The sequence below is a fragment of the Sinocyclocheilus anshuiensis genome, unplaced genomic scaffold, assembly GCF_001515605.1.
Source record: "Sinocyclocheilus anshuiensis isolate Anshui unplaced genomic scaffold, SAMN03320099.WGS_v1.1 scaffold267, whole genome shotgun sequence".
NCBI lineage: Eukaryota > Metazoa > Chordata > Actinopteri > Cypriniformes > Cyprinidae > Sinocyclocheilus > Sinocyclocheilus anshuiensis.
The window spans coordinates 1,606,283-1,621,956 of NW_015552637.1; the positions used below are offsets into that span (position 1 = coordinate 1,606,283).

Below are 15,674 nucleotides of genomic sequence, written 5' to 3' on the forward strand. Positions count from 1 at the left end.
TTTATTTTTGCAATTCTGTTTTGTGCCACTAGTTGTGAAGAAACCACACACTTCACCTTAAAAGGAGTCGTAATATACTTTTGTCGTTAACATTATTTTTTCCCTGAGGTTCAATGTCAAGTTTAAAAAAAAAAATTACAATAACAATTTTGATTTTTTAAATATAATTTATAATAACAGTTGTAGTACTTTTTAAGACCATTTTCCACTCTGTGAAATGGTTTGTTTTTGCTGCTGCTGTCTTTTAAAGTTGGTATGAAATGGAAAATCAAGCTATCTATTTTCTAAATGCATGTTATTGATCTTATTGTGAACCATTCATCCATGTATATGTTTTATTTTTAAACCTTTTTTGACCTCGTAATCTTTAATCAAAATGTCATATCATGACTCACCCTCATGTTGTTTAGAAGATATTTTTAAGACTGCTGGCAACCACAGTTTTGGTTCCCATTGACTTCAATTGTATTTTTTGTCCATGCAATGAAAGTCAATAGGAACCAAAACTGTTTGGCCACCAACATTCTTCAAAATATCTGATGTTCCACAAAAGAAAGAAAGTCATACAGGTTTGGAACAACATGAGAGTGAGTAAATGATGACAGAATTTACATTTTTGGGTGAACTATACCTTTAAACCATGCCTCTTTCTTACAATTGACTGCAAGTTTGCATGTACAACTGCCTCTATCCAATCAACAACTGAACCAAGTCCCCAACGGATGTACATCACAGTATGGAAGAAAAGATCTGTTGCTACTTCCATTATATCGCAACATTAAGAAATGCCCCATTTGCATGTGAAACGAGCAGCAGCACTTTATCTGCAAGCTGCAGATTTGCACTAATTTCTAATACAGTTTTACCACTTTAGCCACTTTGTAAAGCTGCATTAGATTGTTACAGGATTGCAAAGTTAGGTTTGTGACATCAGAAACATGAGAACGTCCAGTTGTTTTTGCAGTATGATTTAAATAAATTATTTTGAGGCAAGTTACAGTATGTTTTCCTAATGCAATAATCTCTATAAAGATAAAGCAAAGTTTGATTCCTCATGATATGAGGCCTTTAAAGGATTTGTGGTCCCTAAAAGACCTCTCTCGCTCACTTGTTCTTTATCTGTCTCTCTCTCTCCGGTAGCTTGCAGGCCTACTGTTACCACCAAAGATCTCCTGCACTGCTGCGTGTGCTGGCTCGCTCTCGCCCCTGCAACCGCAGCATCTCCAGCACGCTTCTGGCATAGGCGTCCCGCAGGTTCACCCCTATCATCGATATATCCGAGGCCGAGCTGCGTGTCAGTCGCTTCAGCGCCTCCCCGTGCCGCAGCGCCGCTTCCTTCATTTTAAGCGTGAAGTAGCAGGCAGAGAACCGATCGTTGATGATGGCGATAGGCAGTGCGAGAATAAGAATGCCGGATAGGATGCAGATGAAGGCCATCACCTTTCCTAGCACCGTGTCCGGACGGATGTCTCCGTACCCTACCGTGGTCATGGACGTGGTGGCCCACCACCAGGCGCTGGGCACGTTTGTGAAGGTGGTCTCTGGCATGTCGTGTTCAATGGCATATTCCACTGTGGCGAAGATGGAGATGCCCACAGAAAGGAACAGCATCAGGAGGCCAACTTCCTCGTAGCATTGGGCGATCGTCATTCCCAAAGACCTGAGACCTGGAACACACAATGAGGAGATAAAGTTCCTTAATCTAAAGGCCTATTCACGTTTGTTAAACTCGTCAGTGAGAAGAAATGAAGTCAAACAGTATTTACATGCTTTCAAATAGCTGTTCAGAAAAAACATCGCATTGGTGGCATGTGAATATTTGTTTCATTTTGAACAGATGCACTGGGATAGTTCACCCAAAAACAAAAATTGTGTCATAATTTACTCACCCTCATGTTGTTCCAAACCTGTATGACTGACTTGCTTCTGATGAACACACAAAAGAAGATATTTTGAAGAATGCTGATAACCAAATAGTTTTGGTTCCCAAAGACTTCCATTTTATTTTTGTCCATAAGTCAATGGGAAACAAGTTAGCAACAACATTCTTTAAAATATCTTCTTTTGTGTTCCACAGAAGAAAGGAATTGTCAATCAATTACAGAATATTCAGATTCAATAATAAAATGAACTGCAAATAATTGCGAAATTAATTAAATTAATAATTTAATAGACATTGTAAAAGTAAAACTCAATAAACTGGTCGTTTTATTTGCATGCCAGGTGTGTGATTTTGTTTTAATACTCTTTCATTTAAACAAATAATAATTCTCATTATTTTATATATTTAAATGCACTAAATAAATGTGTTAAATTAACAGCCCTAATTTTAACATTATTACTGCATGCCAAGAGACTAATACAAGTAACTAACCTAATTACGTAATTACTTTTAACATTTAAACAATAGTATAAAAAAGGAGATTCCTCTCAAATAATTAGGGAAGGAAAAACATTATGGCACTTTCAGCTAATTTATGCCAGTGTTCCCCAATGCACTGAACTCTGTGTAACAAAGAATCAAGCTACAAGTGTTATGTGATATTCTTTTTTTTTCTTCTTTTTTTTTTACATGACGCTCAAACAATTTAATATTTAACCTCTTTTGCCACTGACCAATTGAAGTGTAGCCAATGATTACTGGACAATTTGCATGCCAAATCATTACTTCTCTACCTACTAACATATAAGATGCTGTTAACAGAATTTGAATCACCGACCGCATGATTTTATTTTGGTGTAACATGTTCTACAGAGAGCATGCACTTCTCTTAGTGATGGATGAAATTGTGTTGAACAGATTTCCGTATGCAAACAAGTTCAAACTTTAAAGGATGGCTATAGATATCTTCTCTGGAAATACTACTTAATGTAGACTCAAAAGTCAATAGTGGCATTTTATGAAGTAACATTGCTCAAGTATTGTTCTAGCTTTCAGAGAGCCTTTTGAATGCATGCTTTACGTTGTGTCAGTTTATATATGTTAGATCCCATAGCACCTAAATGTATTTTTTAGTATATATAGAAAAACCTCTAAATTTGCATCTGCCAGTGTTTGAATCTTACCGCAAAAGATAAGTCAAGACGTAATATAGCAGTAATCAAATCATCCAAGAGATTCTAGCCTGTAAATATAGACACCTGAGAACAGCTGCTACACTTTCACATTCCAAAATGGCACGGCTTCCTGAGAAATGCTTTATTTATTATTTTTTTAGCGGCCTCGCTGAATACATTTACAGAAAGAACATAAAGCATCTAAAGTCGACACCTAGCCTACTTATTGTGCATATCAAAGCATGTCCTTTTATTTTTAGAAGTAGAAACCGTATTTTGTCATTAATACGCTGACTTTTAAGACCCCTTGACCCACGTCTGAGGTGCTGGAGTCAACATGAGTGGCTGTGAAGAACTAGGCTTCTATTTTGAGAAAATTAAAATGCACTGGGGAACACTCAAAAGATTGATATTGAATTTGTTTTTTCATTTATTTCCATTCTCATCTTGACTAACGTGTCATATTTGTCTGAAGACAGCTCATATTTGATGTTTACGACTATGGGGACTGTCTGCCTGTCTCTGATTTTCATTTGGTTTGTGTCTTCTGATCAGATTAGCTACGACTGAGAATAAACACCTAAAGAGGGGCAGAGAGAACGCTGTAGACGAGAGGGACCCCATTATTAAAATGTGACGGATATGAAAATTCCCTTGTGGATTATCTGTCAATGTTTACTTCAGATATTTATCCTGAGAACAGAACCTTGTCTGCTTAGAAATGTGTTAAATCTAAATTGAATGATAGTGAGTGCCTGTGAAAATTCAGTCTGTTATTTAGCCACAAAATAAAATAAAATATGGCTTTATCTCCTTTAAAAATAACTTTTGGAATGAATTCCCATCCAAAGGATTAATTATCAAACTCAGTTTTTCCTTATTTTACATTTTCACATTGAGGTTGGCTGATAAGGAACCAAATAAGTCCCAATCCCACCAAATTACCCAACCGTACCCTCCTCTTTTAGCTCTAGCATATAATGTTGTTTAATTATTCATGACTTTGTGGCAGCATCTTAGAAAGAGATTTTTTCCTTCCACAAAAATGCAAGATCAAAGCCACAAGTCTGTGCTCAGTGACTGTTTGTGTGTCTAAGGATCTTAGATCTAAGTCTCTCTGGGATACTGTCAAAATATGAATGGATGAATAAATTTACTCACTCTCCAAAAAATAGAGTTACATCTTCATGAATTATTTCATTCCCCAGGTTGAGAGTCCATCAGGACAGAGTGTTAAAATGTTCAAATGTTCTGGTGGACTGCTGAACAGTGTGCTGTGTATTCCACTTGATTTTATGTTTTAGCCTACAGTGCCGTGAAAAGGTTTTTGCCCTCTTCCTGTTTATTTTTTATTTTTTGCATGTTTGTCACACTTCAAAGATTCAGATCATCAAACATATTGTAATATCACACAAAGATAATGCAAGTAAATACAAAATGCTGTTTTTAAATGATGATTTCATTTATTAAGGGAAAAAAGCTGTCCAAACCTAGCAATTACTTTTTCATGTAGGGCCAGGCAGGTTTGGACAGGTTTTTTCCCTTAATAAATGAAATCATTATTTCAAAACTGCATTTTGTATTTACTCGTGTTATCTTTGTGTAATATTAAAATTTGTTTGATCTGAATCGTTCAAGTGTGACAAATATGCAAAAAAAAAAAAAACAGGAAGGGGGCAAAAACCTTTTCACGGCACTGTATATGATTTTATATGCATTGCAGATCTTCAATGCAATTTCTTCATTAATAAATAAATACGCATAAATAAATTCATAATGTTTATTACAGGTTTCAACTTTGATTTTACTGCATTTTGATTAAAATGTACTGGGTGGAATTTATTTTTTCATTTTGCTTTTTTTTTAGTGGAGTATAGTGGAATCCTTGCTTGAATTTGCTAAAATTCTAGTTTAAGTCATGTCTAGTTTATAATGCTTCACGTGAGAAACAGACTAAAATTTAAGCATTTGTTGGATGAAAATCTTGCCTTGTACCATAAATGTCAATCTATGTATTCAGGCTTACGTATGTGTTTTGCAAGTACCAATGGCAAACACTTGATACACTGTTTAAATATGTGCAACTTGCAACAGTGCATGTGTGAATGAAAGACTTTCAGTAAATTACTTAATTTTCAGTTTGTTCCTTATTCAACATTTGTGTTTGTATATTTTCTGCCTGAATTAATTTCAAAAAGGTCCACTACCTTTCAAAAGGTTAGGGTCAGTAAGATTTTTTTTTTATTTTTATTATTGCTTGTTTCAGCAAGGGTGCATTAAATTGATCAGTCAATATTTATAATGTTCCAAAAGATTTCTATTTGAAATAAATGCTGTTCTTTTGAACTTTCTATTCATAAATTAATCATGAAATTTAAAAAAAATTATCATGCTATCCACAAAAATATTATTTATTCATTTTCAAACAAATATTGCACATTGATAATAATTTTTTTTTCCTGAGCACCAAATGAGCATATTACATGTGACGCTGAAGACTGGAGTAATGGCTGATGAAAATTTAGCTTTGCCATCACAGCAATAAATTACATTTTAAAATATATATAAAAAGAAAACAGTTATTTTAAATTGTAATAATATGTTGCAATATTACTGTTTTTACAGTATGTCTGATCAAATAAATTCAGCCTTGGTGAACGTAAGAGACTTCTTTCAAAAACATAAAAAATCTCCCCAAACTTTTCAACCAGTAATGTATGATTACATGCTAAGATTATATGATAGATTTCAATAGGTATGTCACCTGTGGAGTGTCGGCCAAGTTTAAGCATCCTGAGAAACCTCAATAGCCGCAGCACCTGAACTACCCGTCCAACATTCTCCAGCTCCGTAGATCCTCCATGCAGGCTCTCCACAGCCAGAGTCACATAGAAGGGCAGAATAGCCAGCAGGTCAATGATATTCACCACACTCCTGCTGAATCTACACTTATCTCTAACACACATGAACCTGAGCATCAGCTCACCGGTGAACCAAATGATACAAATGTACTCAAGAACGTCCAAGATGATGGGTGCACCAAGTATAGTGAAGTCCAGAGAAATCAGAGCCATGTTCATGATGGACACCATCACAAAGAACATGGATAGCGTCCCAAACGTCTTGGCCGCCTTAGAGGAGTCCGGCTTCTCCATAAGGTCCCATAGACGTTGCCGTAAGTCCTGGCACAAAACACCAGTGAAGTCGTCCTCCTCGTTGTCCATTATATCAGCATCCTTACGAATATCCAATGACTCCTTCATCTCTTTCCTACGGTAGTACTTGTCCCTGCAACAGCTGTCTATGCGGATCTCATCGATGCCCCAGTACTCGATCTCCTGAAGGAACGAGATCACACACAGCTCCTCTCGCACATGTAAGTGACCTGTCTTGTAGAAGTTCATGATGTACTGAAAGGTCTGCGAGTTGCGGTCAAAGAAGAACTCGTTCTCCAAGAAATCGGCATCATCGCACAGATCTAAAGCAGAGTCTCGATTGGAGAGTGCCAGCTTTCCCAGGCGAGTCTCTGGGTGAGAGGCCAGCAGTTCCTGAGAGAGGATGTAGCGGCTGCCTCCGACATTTATAATGAAGAAGTCCAGTGGATCGTCGCTCGGTAGCGCGGGCTCGCTGTAGAACACGCTAGAGTCCAAGGACAGCAGCGATGCGTTGTCCTCGTAGAACTCTACCAGACTTGATGAATCCATGATCATGGTGTTCTGGGTAACGGGGAGCCCTGAGAGACTCAGTGAAGGAAAGTGCATTAGTATGACAGACTGGAAAGAGCAGTATCAATAATAATGAGGATTTGGCTGCTGAAACTGACAGATATTTGAGCTTTTCATACTTTGAATCGTCTTTCTTGACCATGGGCGAACAAAACTGAGTTATCATGTTTTACACTGTTCTTACTTTATCATGGTTTGGTAAATATTCTTTAGTCAGGTTTTGAGATTTCACACTGTACATTTGTGAACCATTGGTTAATGGTGATAACAATAATGCACAAAATATATCTGGTTATATTAAAGAGTTAGTAATTCTGTCATCATTCACCCTCGTCTGTTTCCATAACTGTATGACTTGCTTTTTCAGATATTCTGAAATATTAAAGTACAGGTACATCCCTTTGAAAGTCAGTGGGGTTCGGTTTTTGTTTTTGACTTTCATTGTACAAAAACAGTTGAAAATTCTTCAAAATATTTTTTTTTGTGTTCCACAGAAGAAAGAAAGCCATACAGGTTTGGAAAGAGATGGTGAGTAAATGATGACAGAATTTTCATTTTTGGGTGAACTATATCTTCAAGTCTTCAGAAACATGCAGCAAAAAATAATAGTGTCTCTGCATCAATCCAGTTAAAGGGGTCATATGATGCGATTTCAAGTTTTCCTTTCTCTTTGGAGTGTTACAAGCTGTTCGTGAATAGATAAGATCCCTGAAGTTGCAAAGACTAAAGTCTCATAATGATCTTTAAAAAAGCATCATATGACCCCTTTAATGCTTTTGCTTTTTTTTCAGATCCTGGAACTTTCAGCGTTGCAAGTTTCTGCAATTGTACAAAGCACATGAATATTTCATGATGTAAGCACTGAGATAGTTTATGGTGTTTGTCTGCTTCTAAAAAAACTCGCTATAACATGCAAGCAACATATTGTTTCACTTTGACACCTGGAAAGTTTCATAACCCAGGGTTAAAACTGACCTTTAGTCTGGGTTTAAAACAGGTTTAAGTGTAGTATGAAGCCCTATAGTGTGTGTTTTATCTAGCATCCTGTCACACTACTTCATCTGCCTTACTATTCTCACATATGCATTTCAATAGATATAAAAAGACAGTTTGGATAGTCTGTGTAAACACTTATATGCTAAGTGTAATACCAACTTATTGAAAGCTCTGTGTATTGAATGAGCAAATTCCCTTAATGAAAATGTTTTTTTCTCTTTTACGCCATCACTGGCAGACATCAGACACGGTGGGAGGGAGAAGAATCCTTTGGCAGTGTCCTACTTCTTCAAAGCTGCGTTGAGATTTAAATATTTTAGCTGGCCTGTCTAATTAATTGAACTAATGGTACTATTCTTGTAATCATTAATTCTCTTTGGTAAGCTCCTCTATAATATTGTCAAGATGGTCATTTTAAAGCCTGCATTTTTAACAAGATCCCATGGGATGACACTAAAGAGATCTGAACACAATGTGAGAACAATACCTTTCAGAGATTTTATTTTCAAGCAGTTTTATTTTTATTCACTAAAGCAGCCCACTGTCAATGTACTGTACCACTGTAAAAGTGAACAAAAGCACTGCTGTTTATACCTCATCTGATCCTTAAAAATACTTTCATTAGTGTAACCCAACATACTCAGTCAGTCCAGTCACATTAAATTATATTTCTGACTTAAAACAATCAATCTAGATGTTACCATATTAAGTACATGTTGGGATTTTAAATTAACTTAGATTTAAGTGTTTGTTTTGTTTACATGTTGACAACATACAAACATTAAGATAATTGATTGCAATGGAAAAGAAAGGATTGTCTTCTTTGAGATGGGCAAAAAAGCGTAGAAGTACAAGCAGACTTCATCTAAGCATTCTGAAAATAAAAACGTCCAAACTACTAAAATTATACTGACAAGCAAAATCTAGTTCAATGTTAAACATATTCAGTGGGGAACAAAAAGAAGAGGTTTGTGTAGATCCAGAGAAGTAACAACATCTAATAATGCCTGTGCAAATTCATGCACTGTTTGTCAGTTATTTTACAAGGTGCACCGTTAAAGTGATGTCTGCAAGATTCTAAATTCATGTTCATATGAAATAAATAATGCATTTAAATAAGTCATAAATTAATGCATCATTTTAAATACCAAACAAATATATAAAAATACAGAAATAACAGTAAATGTGGACACCCACCTTCAGCCTATAAGCCTACACTGAAAGCTTGTGCGCTTGTGTGAGGTGAGCTGGATCCATCTGTCTCTTTACTCTGTTCCCACTTCAAAAGATGTTGCTCCTCTGTCGATAAACTGCAGTACATAATGCAAGCCGAATGTTCCAAAATGTTGACAGTGAAGAACCGATGCAGCTCACGGTTTCAAAGGTTCACCAGAGTTCGGAACAATTCTGAAGCGCAGCTCGTGCACCTTTCACAAGCGTTTTAACGCGCTGGAGAGAGTGCGAGCTATCAACCAATCAGGAGACATTTTCAGGCTGCTAGGCAACAAACTCCAGACACTTAATACAACCAGTAAAAAATTAGACGCGTTGTATTCGTCTGGAAAAATCAAAGCCTTCGCTGTCACGAGATCTACGCTTGGATGCGCGCGCAGCACGTAGAAAGCAAACTATGCTTTCTTCCTCGTGGGTGGGTCAACTTTGGCCTTAAACCTACGCTTGATTCAAATAACTTTTCCCACACATTTCAAAACAAAGTCCATGGTAGTTTGGTAGTATGAACAGGGTGGATATGCAGCTGCGAGTTGCTTTACAAACTCAGATTTTAGACCATAAAACCTGACAAACAGGGTTCTGTGAGGTGAATATGTAGAGAAGTGGGTTATAGGCTAAAGGTTTGGCAGTCCCTGCTTTTAGGAAACCTAAAAATGTAGAAGCCCATGACAGAACACTTATTTAACACCTCAGGTGTTCATTTTACTGGTTTTTAATGTTATATGATATAGCCCTACCGGATATATGAATAACAACAGCAACATGGAATTAAATGTACAATCTATTCACTTTGATTAGAGAATTGCTGATCTCACTGCAGGCCTGCATATTGTATAACTACATAATTGTATAACGGATGGTGCGTTAATGAATGAATGAGTAATTACTGAATCAGCAGGTGAGATGGATCACAAATGTGTGGTAGGAGGACTGTGGTCAGAATAGCATACTGAACTATAATGTGCACACATTTCCTGTACACATTAGCTGTGATTTTTGACGTGTTTCTTGATTCATTATTTGGTCTGACTTCCTAAAGTTACAACATTTCTTTTGGATTAATAACTGCTTTTATGACGATAACCACTTGCTGAATGTAGCTTGCAGAGTGATTGTGTGGCAAATATTAAAAGACACATGGTGTGTACCAGATGTAGTGAATGCTTTTGGAAGTGCTATTTCACTATTTCTTAGTATGCATGCAGTATAAAGTAGCATGTTGCCCCCTGCTGTTGGGAAAAGTATTGCTGCTACAACCAACTTAAAGGGGTCATATGATGCGATTTCAATTTTTCCTTTCTTTTTGGAGTGTTACAGCCACAGGCATCACAATATGGTAAGGGACCTAACATTTCCGTCACATGCCTGAGGTATTCGGTCAATCACAACGCACTGGATAGCTGGCCAATCACAAAATAATGTTCTTTTTAGCAGCATCATATGACCCCTTTAAGAACTGGAAATATTCAGCTGCCTAATATTAGGCCTATGTAAAAGACACAATTCCCTTTGTTTACAATGAGAGGACAAAATTAAACAAATTAAATATATTTTATTATATTAAATTTCGTGGCACTGGGTATGAATCTTGTTGGATGTTCTAAATGAAATATTAATTATGACGTGGCCCCAAAAATATGTGGACATTTAAGTCATTGAATGCCACATCTATTACTGTCATTGCATTAGAATAGACAAATAGAAAAAAATATCAAATGGCATCTAGACATTGACTAAAATTCGCTAAAGAAAAATCTGGATATAACAAACAAAAAAAGAACGATATTATGAGCACACTTTAACCAAAATACCACACACACATACATGTGGACAATGTGAATGAATAAAGGATATTGGCTACATTTATTTACATTAGACCTATCTTTTTAATGCCACACGCCAAAGATGAAAACTCATAATTGACTGACCCACATGGTCCATTCTGGAATATTGTTATTCTCTGGACAGTTATTTACAGGCAACAGTCACCATTTACTTTAACTGGACCTTTTCTCCATACAACGAACGTGAATGTTGACAATAGTGAGTGAGTTTGTAATTCTGAAATCCTAACATCTTCAAAATAGAAATAAAGTCTTACTAATCTCGACACAACACGGGGTTGAGTAAATAAGAAAACTGTATTTAGGGGTCTATCGTTTTAAATACGTTTTTGTATCCGCGTGGTCACGTGATAGCCCGCCCTCTCTTTTCAAACGCCATGTTTACTGCGCACCTCCATCGCGACGAGCAGCAACACTAACGTACAGTGAGTATATATGTATTAAAGTATGAGCCCATGAGGTTTATTGAGGCTTTACAATCTGTAATATTTTCTCTAAATTGTATGTTTACGTATACGAAGGCAGGACTTGCCACGATTTGTTGCAAAAGGAAATTTAATTGTGTTTTGTGAACAAGTAGGCGGGACGAATATGCTAACGTTAGTCTGCTCACTCTGATGTGCTATCAGTCCCGCGCCGCCTAAAAGCTTTGAGTCGCCAGATTATGTTTAAGTAAAAGTTTATATTTCTCTCACGTTTGATTATGTAATTTGCGTTTTCCAGCGTTTTCACATAGTTTACCTCTCCTTTATCATACTTCAGTAGCCTGTTAGCATGCGGAAGGTTTGTCTGGGGCTTATACAACTGGGATACAAACACGCGCCAAATTCGTTCTGTAGCAAGAGCGCACTATTGATAATGTTATTAGAGGCGATGAATAGAGCTGTTGTGTATGTGTATAGAAAGTATATAAGTAATACACGTCTACTAATAGTATTCTGTTGAATTCGACGATTATAACACCGCGACGTGTCTTTTTATCCATTTAATTTAGGGTGCAACTGAGAAATTCCAGTCATGAGTGAAGAAATGGAAGCTGTCAAGACAGAGGATCTTCCTTTGGATGGAAATTCAATAAAAAAAGGAGAGGAGGATGACAAGAAGAAGAAAAAGAAGAAGAGTCCATCTGATGATGCAAAGCAGGATGAATCAGAAGAACCTAAACCTAAAATCAGGTCTAAACCCAAATTGTGTAAGTAATAGTTGATGTGAATTAAATGCCAAAGCTTTTATTTCAAGAAATGTTGTTTATGATGAGAAGTGTCGTTATAGTTAAAGTATTGTTTCTTTGTATAGACTTTTTATATAATTTGAATTAAATTGTGCTTGGATTCTCCAGTAAGAAGTTACAATTCTTGTCCTTTTGTAATGTTATTTTAATTGTCTTCGCAGTTGAACCTGAAATTCTTGAAGGAAAACGGGAGAAAAAAATCATCCAGAGACTTGATTTGATGAGCAAACCGAAGGAAAAGCCAAAGATTGAGAGCACAGGAAGAGGTGCCAAACTGGGAGACATTGTACGGATTAATCACTCCATCGGAAAGCTTAAAGCGCCTCTTCTCAAACCTCTGCATAAAATTGTTTATGATCGCCCGGGAACTGTAAGGTTTAGTTTTAGAATTAATTTAACACATACAAATGGCCAAACGCATATGTTAATACAGATTATTTGTTAGATTGCAATTTGTAACTAATGCTGCTTAATGTTCTTACAGGCATCAACACTGCGGAAAAATCTTAGGCTGTTTAATGGATTTCCTTTTGGGGAGGAAAGTGACCTTTACAACAAAAAAATGGAGAAGGTGAAAAGGTAGTTCAATTAACTCGTTTTTGGGTGGGGGGGGTTGGGGGGGTCAATGATTGGGGTGATTTTGAGGGTGAGTAAATCAGCATAGAAAATAAATATAATAGAACAAAGATAAAAATGAACAGTGCTCTACATTTTTCAGGTAAGTCTTAACAGTATTCAAGTACAGAAATTGAATAATCAAATTTAAAATAACACTGCAACGTCTTCACTGTATAAATTAAATCTAATAAATCTGTGTTGAAGCTACAACATTTTCTCACACATCCATTTTCTTTCTCAATTGTTTACCTTCACCTAAGTCATAAGAAACTGTTTACAAGGATACTTGCAGAGACATGCATTTCACGTGCATCTGCGTTGCTCTCACTGGACGCTAGTGGCGCGACACAACAAATTACTATGAACCCATTATAATCAGTGATGCTGTCTACACTGAATGCGGTGCGGCGCGACAAATCCCTGGCAGTAAACTGATGCCGCGTTCTATTTATGACGTACTGACACAAAGTTCAGACGGGGTGGCCAGGGGTGGCCGTGGCCACCACTGACCTAAGCTTGTCCACCCCTTTGGCCACCCCACCACCACTGACCTAAGCTTGTCCACCCCTTTGGCCACCCCACTCAAAACTGCAGTTTTTGTTCCTTTTTTTCTTGACAAGAAATGCATTTATTAAGGTGCAGAACCACCGTATCTCTTTATGACCACATCAAACGGGAGACTTTTCAGACGCATAACTGTTACTTCAACTTCGCCTCAGCGCCAGGCGCAAGTCAAACGAGCGCGGAAAGGAACATGTGCCAAATGAGCTTCAGTAGAACAACAGTGAACTGTGGTCTGCTGAGATGTTGTAGGCTATATGTCAGTAAAACACTTTTCTCTCCTGACAGCTGTTTTACCGTGCTCATGGCGCACACTCTTCAATTTTACGCGAATATAAGGCGCACGCTCTATATCGCTTCATCATAAATAAAGTTAACAAGAAACTATGAACATACAATGTAGTTCTGTTGTCAGTTAAGCCATGAAATTACCAAAAAGGCAATTAGTGCATTCATGTATGTATAGCATCACATTAAATAACGTCTCTCAAATGCATGTACTAAAATATTGAGATTACAATATAAAGGCGCAAGCTGATGTTTTTTTTTTTTTTGTAATTTAATGCACAAGTAAATATGAACACAGTGCACTTATACTAGAAAATATGCGCTATTTTTTTTTTTTTTTTTTTACAAACGGAAATGAAACCAGCATTTATGTGCTGTTGACTTCCGGCCTTTCTTTTCTTTTTCTTTTTTTTTTAAGTGCACTTATACTAGAAAACATGCGCTATTTTTTATTTTTTTTTACAAACTAAAATGAAACCATTTAAATGCATAAAATAACTAATTTTACATTCTGGCATTTATGTGCTGATGACTTCCGGCCTTTTTTTTTTTCTTTTTCTTTTTTGTATTAACCAAGTCTTATCACTATCATCCTGCATGTCTCATCAACGAGTATGCAATGATGGAGAACAAGCTTTTGGGGCTTTTGAGAACCAGAACCAAGCTGACTGAGCAATAAAGCTATAGTGAGCCCCTTTATTAAAATACTTGGAGGTGGGGAATAATACACAAATTGTTATATTCACTTAGCATTACTTGATATAATTCACAAATATCTCAATACAATTTAGTAGAAATTAATTGTATTCAGTTGTGTTTTAGGCACTAAAACAGTCCAATACTTTATAGTCAATCACATTTTTATATTGAAATAATGAAGATTTCTGTGCCGCCCCTCCCTGGACACCCCAATAAAAACATCCTGGCTCCACCACTGAGTTCAGATGATTTGTAAAGGTCGCTTTGTCGCATCCAGTGTAGACAGACTTTAGAGGTGCGACACGACAGATGTCACATCCAGTGACACGGTGTCTGGATGTAGATCCTAAGATGTGACTATCGCAGATGCGCACATTGCGATATTGATGCTTAAACGATATGTGACCTGGGACCACAAAACCAGTCTTAAGTCGCTAGGGTATATTTTTAGCAATAGCCAAAAAAAATTGTATGGGTCAAAATTATCGATTTTTCTTTTGTGCCAAAAATCATTAGGATATTAAGTAAAGATCATGTTCCATTAAGATATTTTGTAAATTTCCTACCGTAAATATATAAAAACGTAATTTTTGATTAGTAATATGCATTGCTAAGAACTTAATTTGGACAACTTTAAAGGTGATTTTCTCAGTATTTTGATTTTTTTTGCTCCCTCAGATTCCAGATTTTCAAATAGTTGTATTCTCGGCCAAATATTGTCCTATCATAACAAACCATACATCAATGGAAAGATTATTTATTCAACTTTCAGATGATGTATAAATCTCAATTTCGAGAAATTGACCCTTATGACTGGTTTTGTGGTCCAGGGTCACATATATCGTGCAGCCCAGTGGAAAGACACGTGTGCTCTGATAGGTGTCATTGACAGACCAATTTTTGTCCTGTGGTTTATTCCGTGTCAACTTAACAAGAGGTCCCCAGACAATTATTTATCAAGTCAAATATTTGGTTTAAAGTGGGTGTGATAATGAGGCTTTTCTTTCTGTCAGGCTTCACAAGGAACAACTCAAAACCATTTGTCTGACTCTTGATCTGGAGAGATCTGGAACGCAAATTGTTCTTTCAGAGAGGATCATGAAATTTCTCGTACATCCAACCAACTCAGGAAAGGTGAGATTGTCCTGTCTGAACAATAACAATGCACCTATATAGAGGTCGACCGATAGTGGATTTTGCCGATACCGATAGCTAGGTTGGACCACACTGGCCGATACCGATTAATTAACCGATTGTTTTAAAATTGATACTGAACAAAAACTAAAATAGTGCTTTATTAACAAAACCAGTACTGAACCATACTAGTAGTAGTAGTAAAAAAAAATTAAAATAATAGTAATAGTAAATGTTGAAATTAACACACTCTAACAAGGAACAATACTTACACAGGTTTCATTAATC

General features: G+C 36.6%; 2 protein-coding genes across 6 annotated transcripts in view; one reads left to right on the forward strand and one right to left on the reverse strand.

Moving 5' to 3' along the window:
• Positions 1-617: 617 nt before the first annotated feature.
• LOC107666889 (potassium voltage-gated channel subfamily V member 1-like) lies at positions 618-9,196 on the reverse strand. Of its 2 annotated transcripts, XM_016458405.1 has the most exons (3): positions 8,976-9,196; positions 5,822-6,790; positions 618-1,667 (listed from the first exon to the last, which is right to left on the reverse strand). In XM_016458405.1, the coding sequence occupies exons 2-3, from the start codon at positions 6,765-6,767 to the stop codon at positions 1,156-1,158; spliced, it is 1,458 nt and encodes a 485-aa protein (XP_016313891.1). In that variant the 5' UTR covers positions 6,768-6,790; positions 8,976-9,196; the 3' UTR covers positions 618-1,155. The 2 variants fall into 2 exon arrangements, with proteins under 2 accessions (XP_016313891.1, XP_016313890.1); XM_016458404.1 differs by lacking the exon at positions 8,976-9,196 and having other exon boundaries at positions 5,822-7,198.
• A 2,006-nt stretch (positions 9,197-11,202) lies between these two features.
• The window catches only part of LOC107666821 (protein DEK-like), a 12,066-nt gene continuing 7,594 nt past the window's right edge, over positions 11,203-15,674 (forward strand). The window contains exons 1-5 of one of the 4 annotated variants that reach the window (XM_016458286.1): positions 11,203-11,280; positions 11,850-12,047; positions 12,248-12,456; positions 12,571-12,665; positions 15,266-15,386. In XM_016458286.1, the coding sequence (XP_016313772.1) occupies positions 11,873-12,047; positions 12,248-12,456; positions 12,571-12,665; positions 15,266-15,386 (600 nt within the window). In that variant the 5' untranslated portion in view covers positions 11,203-11,280; positions 11,850-11,872. Of the gene's footprint in view, positions 11,301-11,439; positions 11,528-11,587; positions 11,746-11,849; positions 12,048-12,247; positions 12,457-12,570; positions 12,666-15,265; positions 15,387-15,674 lie in introns of those variants that run through there. The other 3 variants (XM_016458287.1, XM_016458289.1, XM_016458288.1) reach the window with 3 other exon arrangements.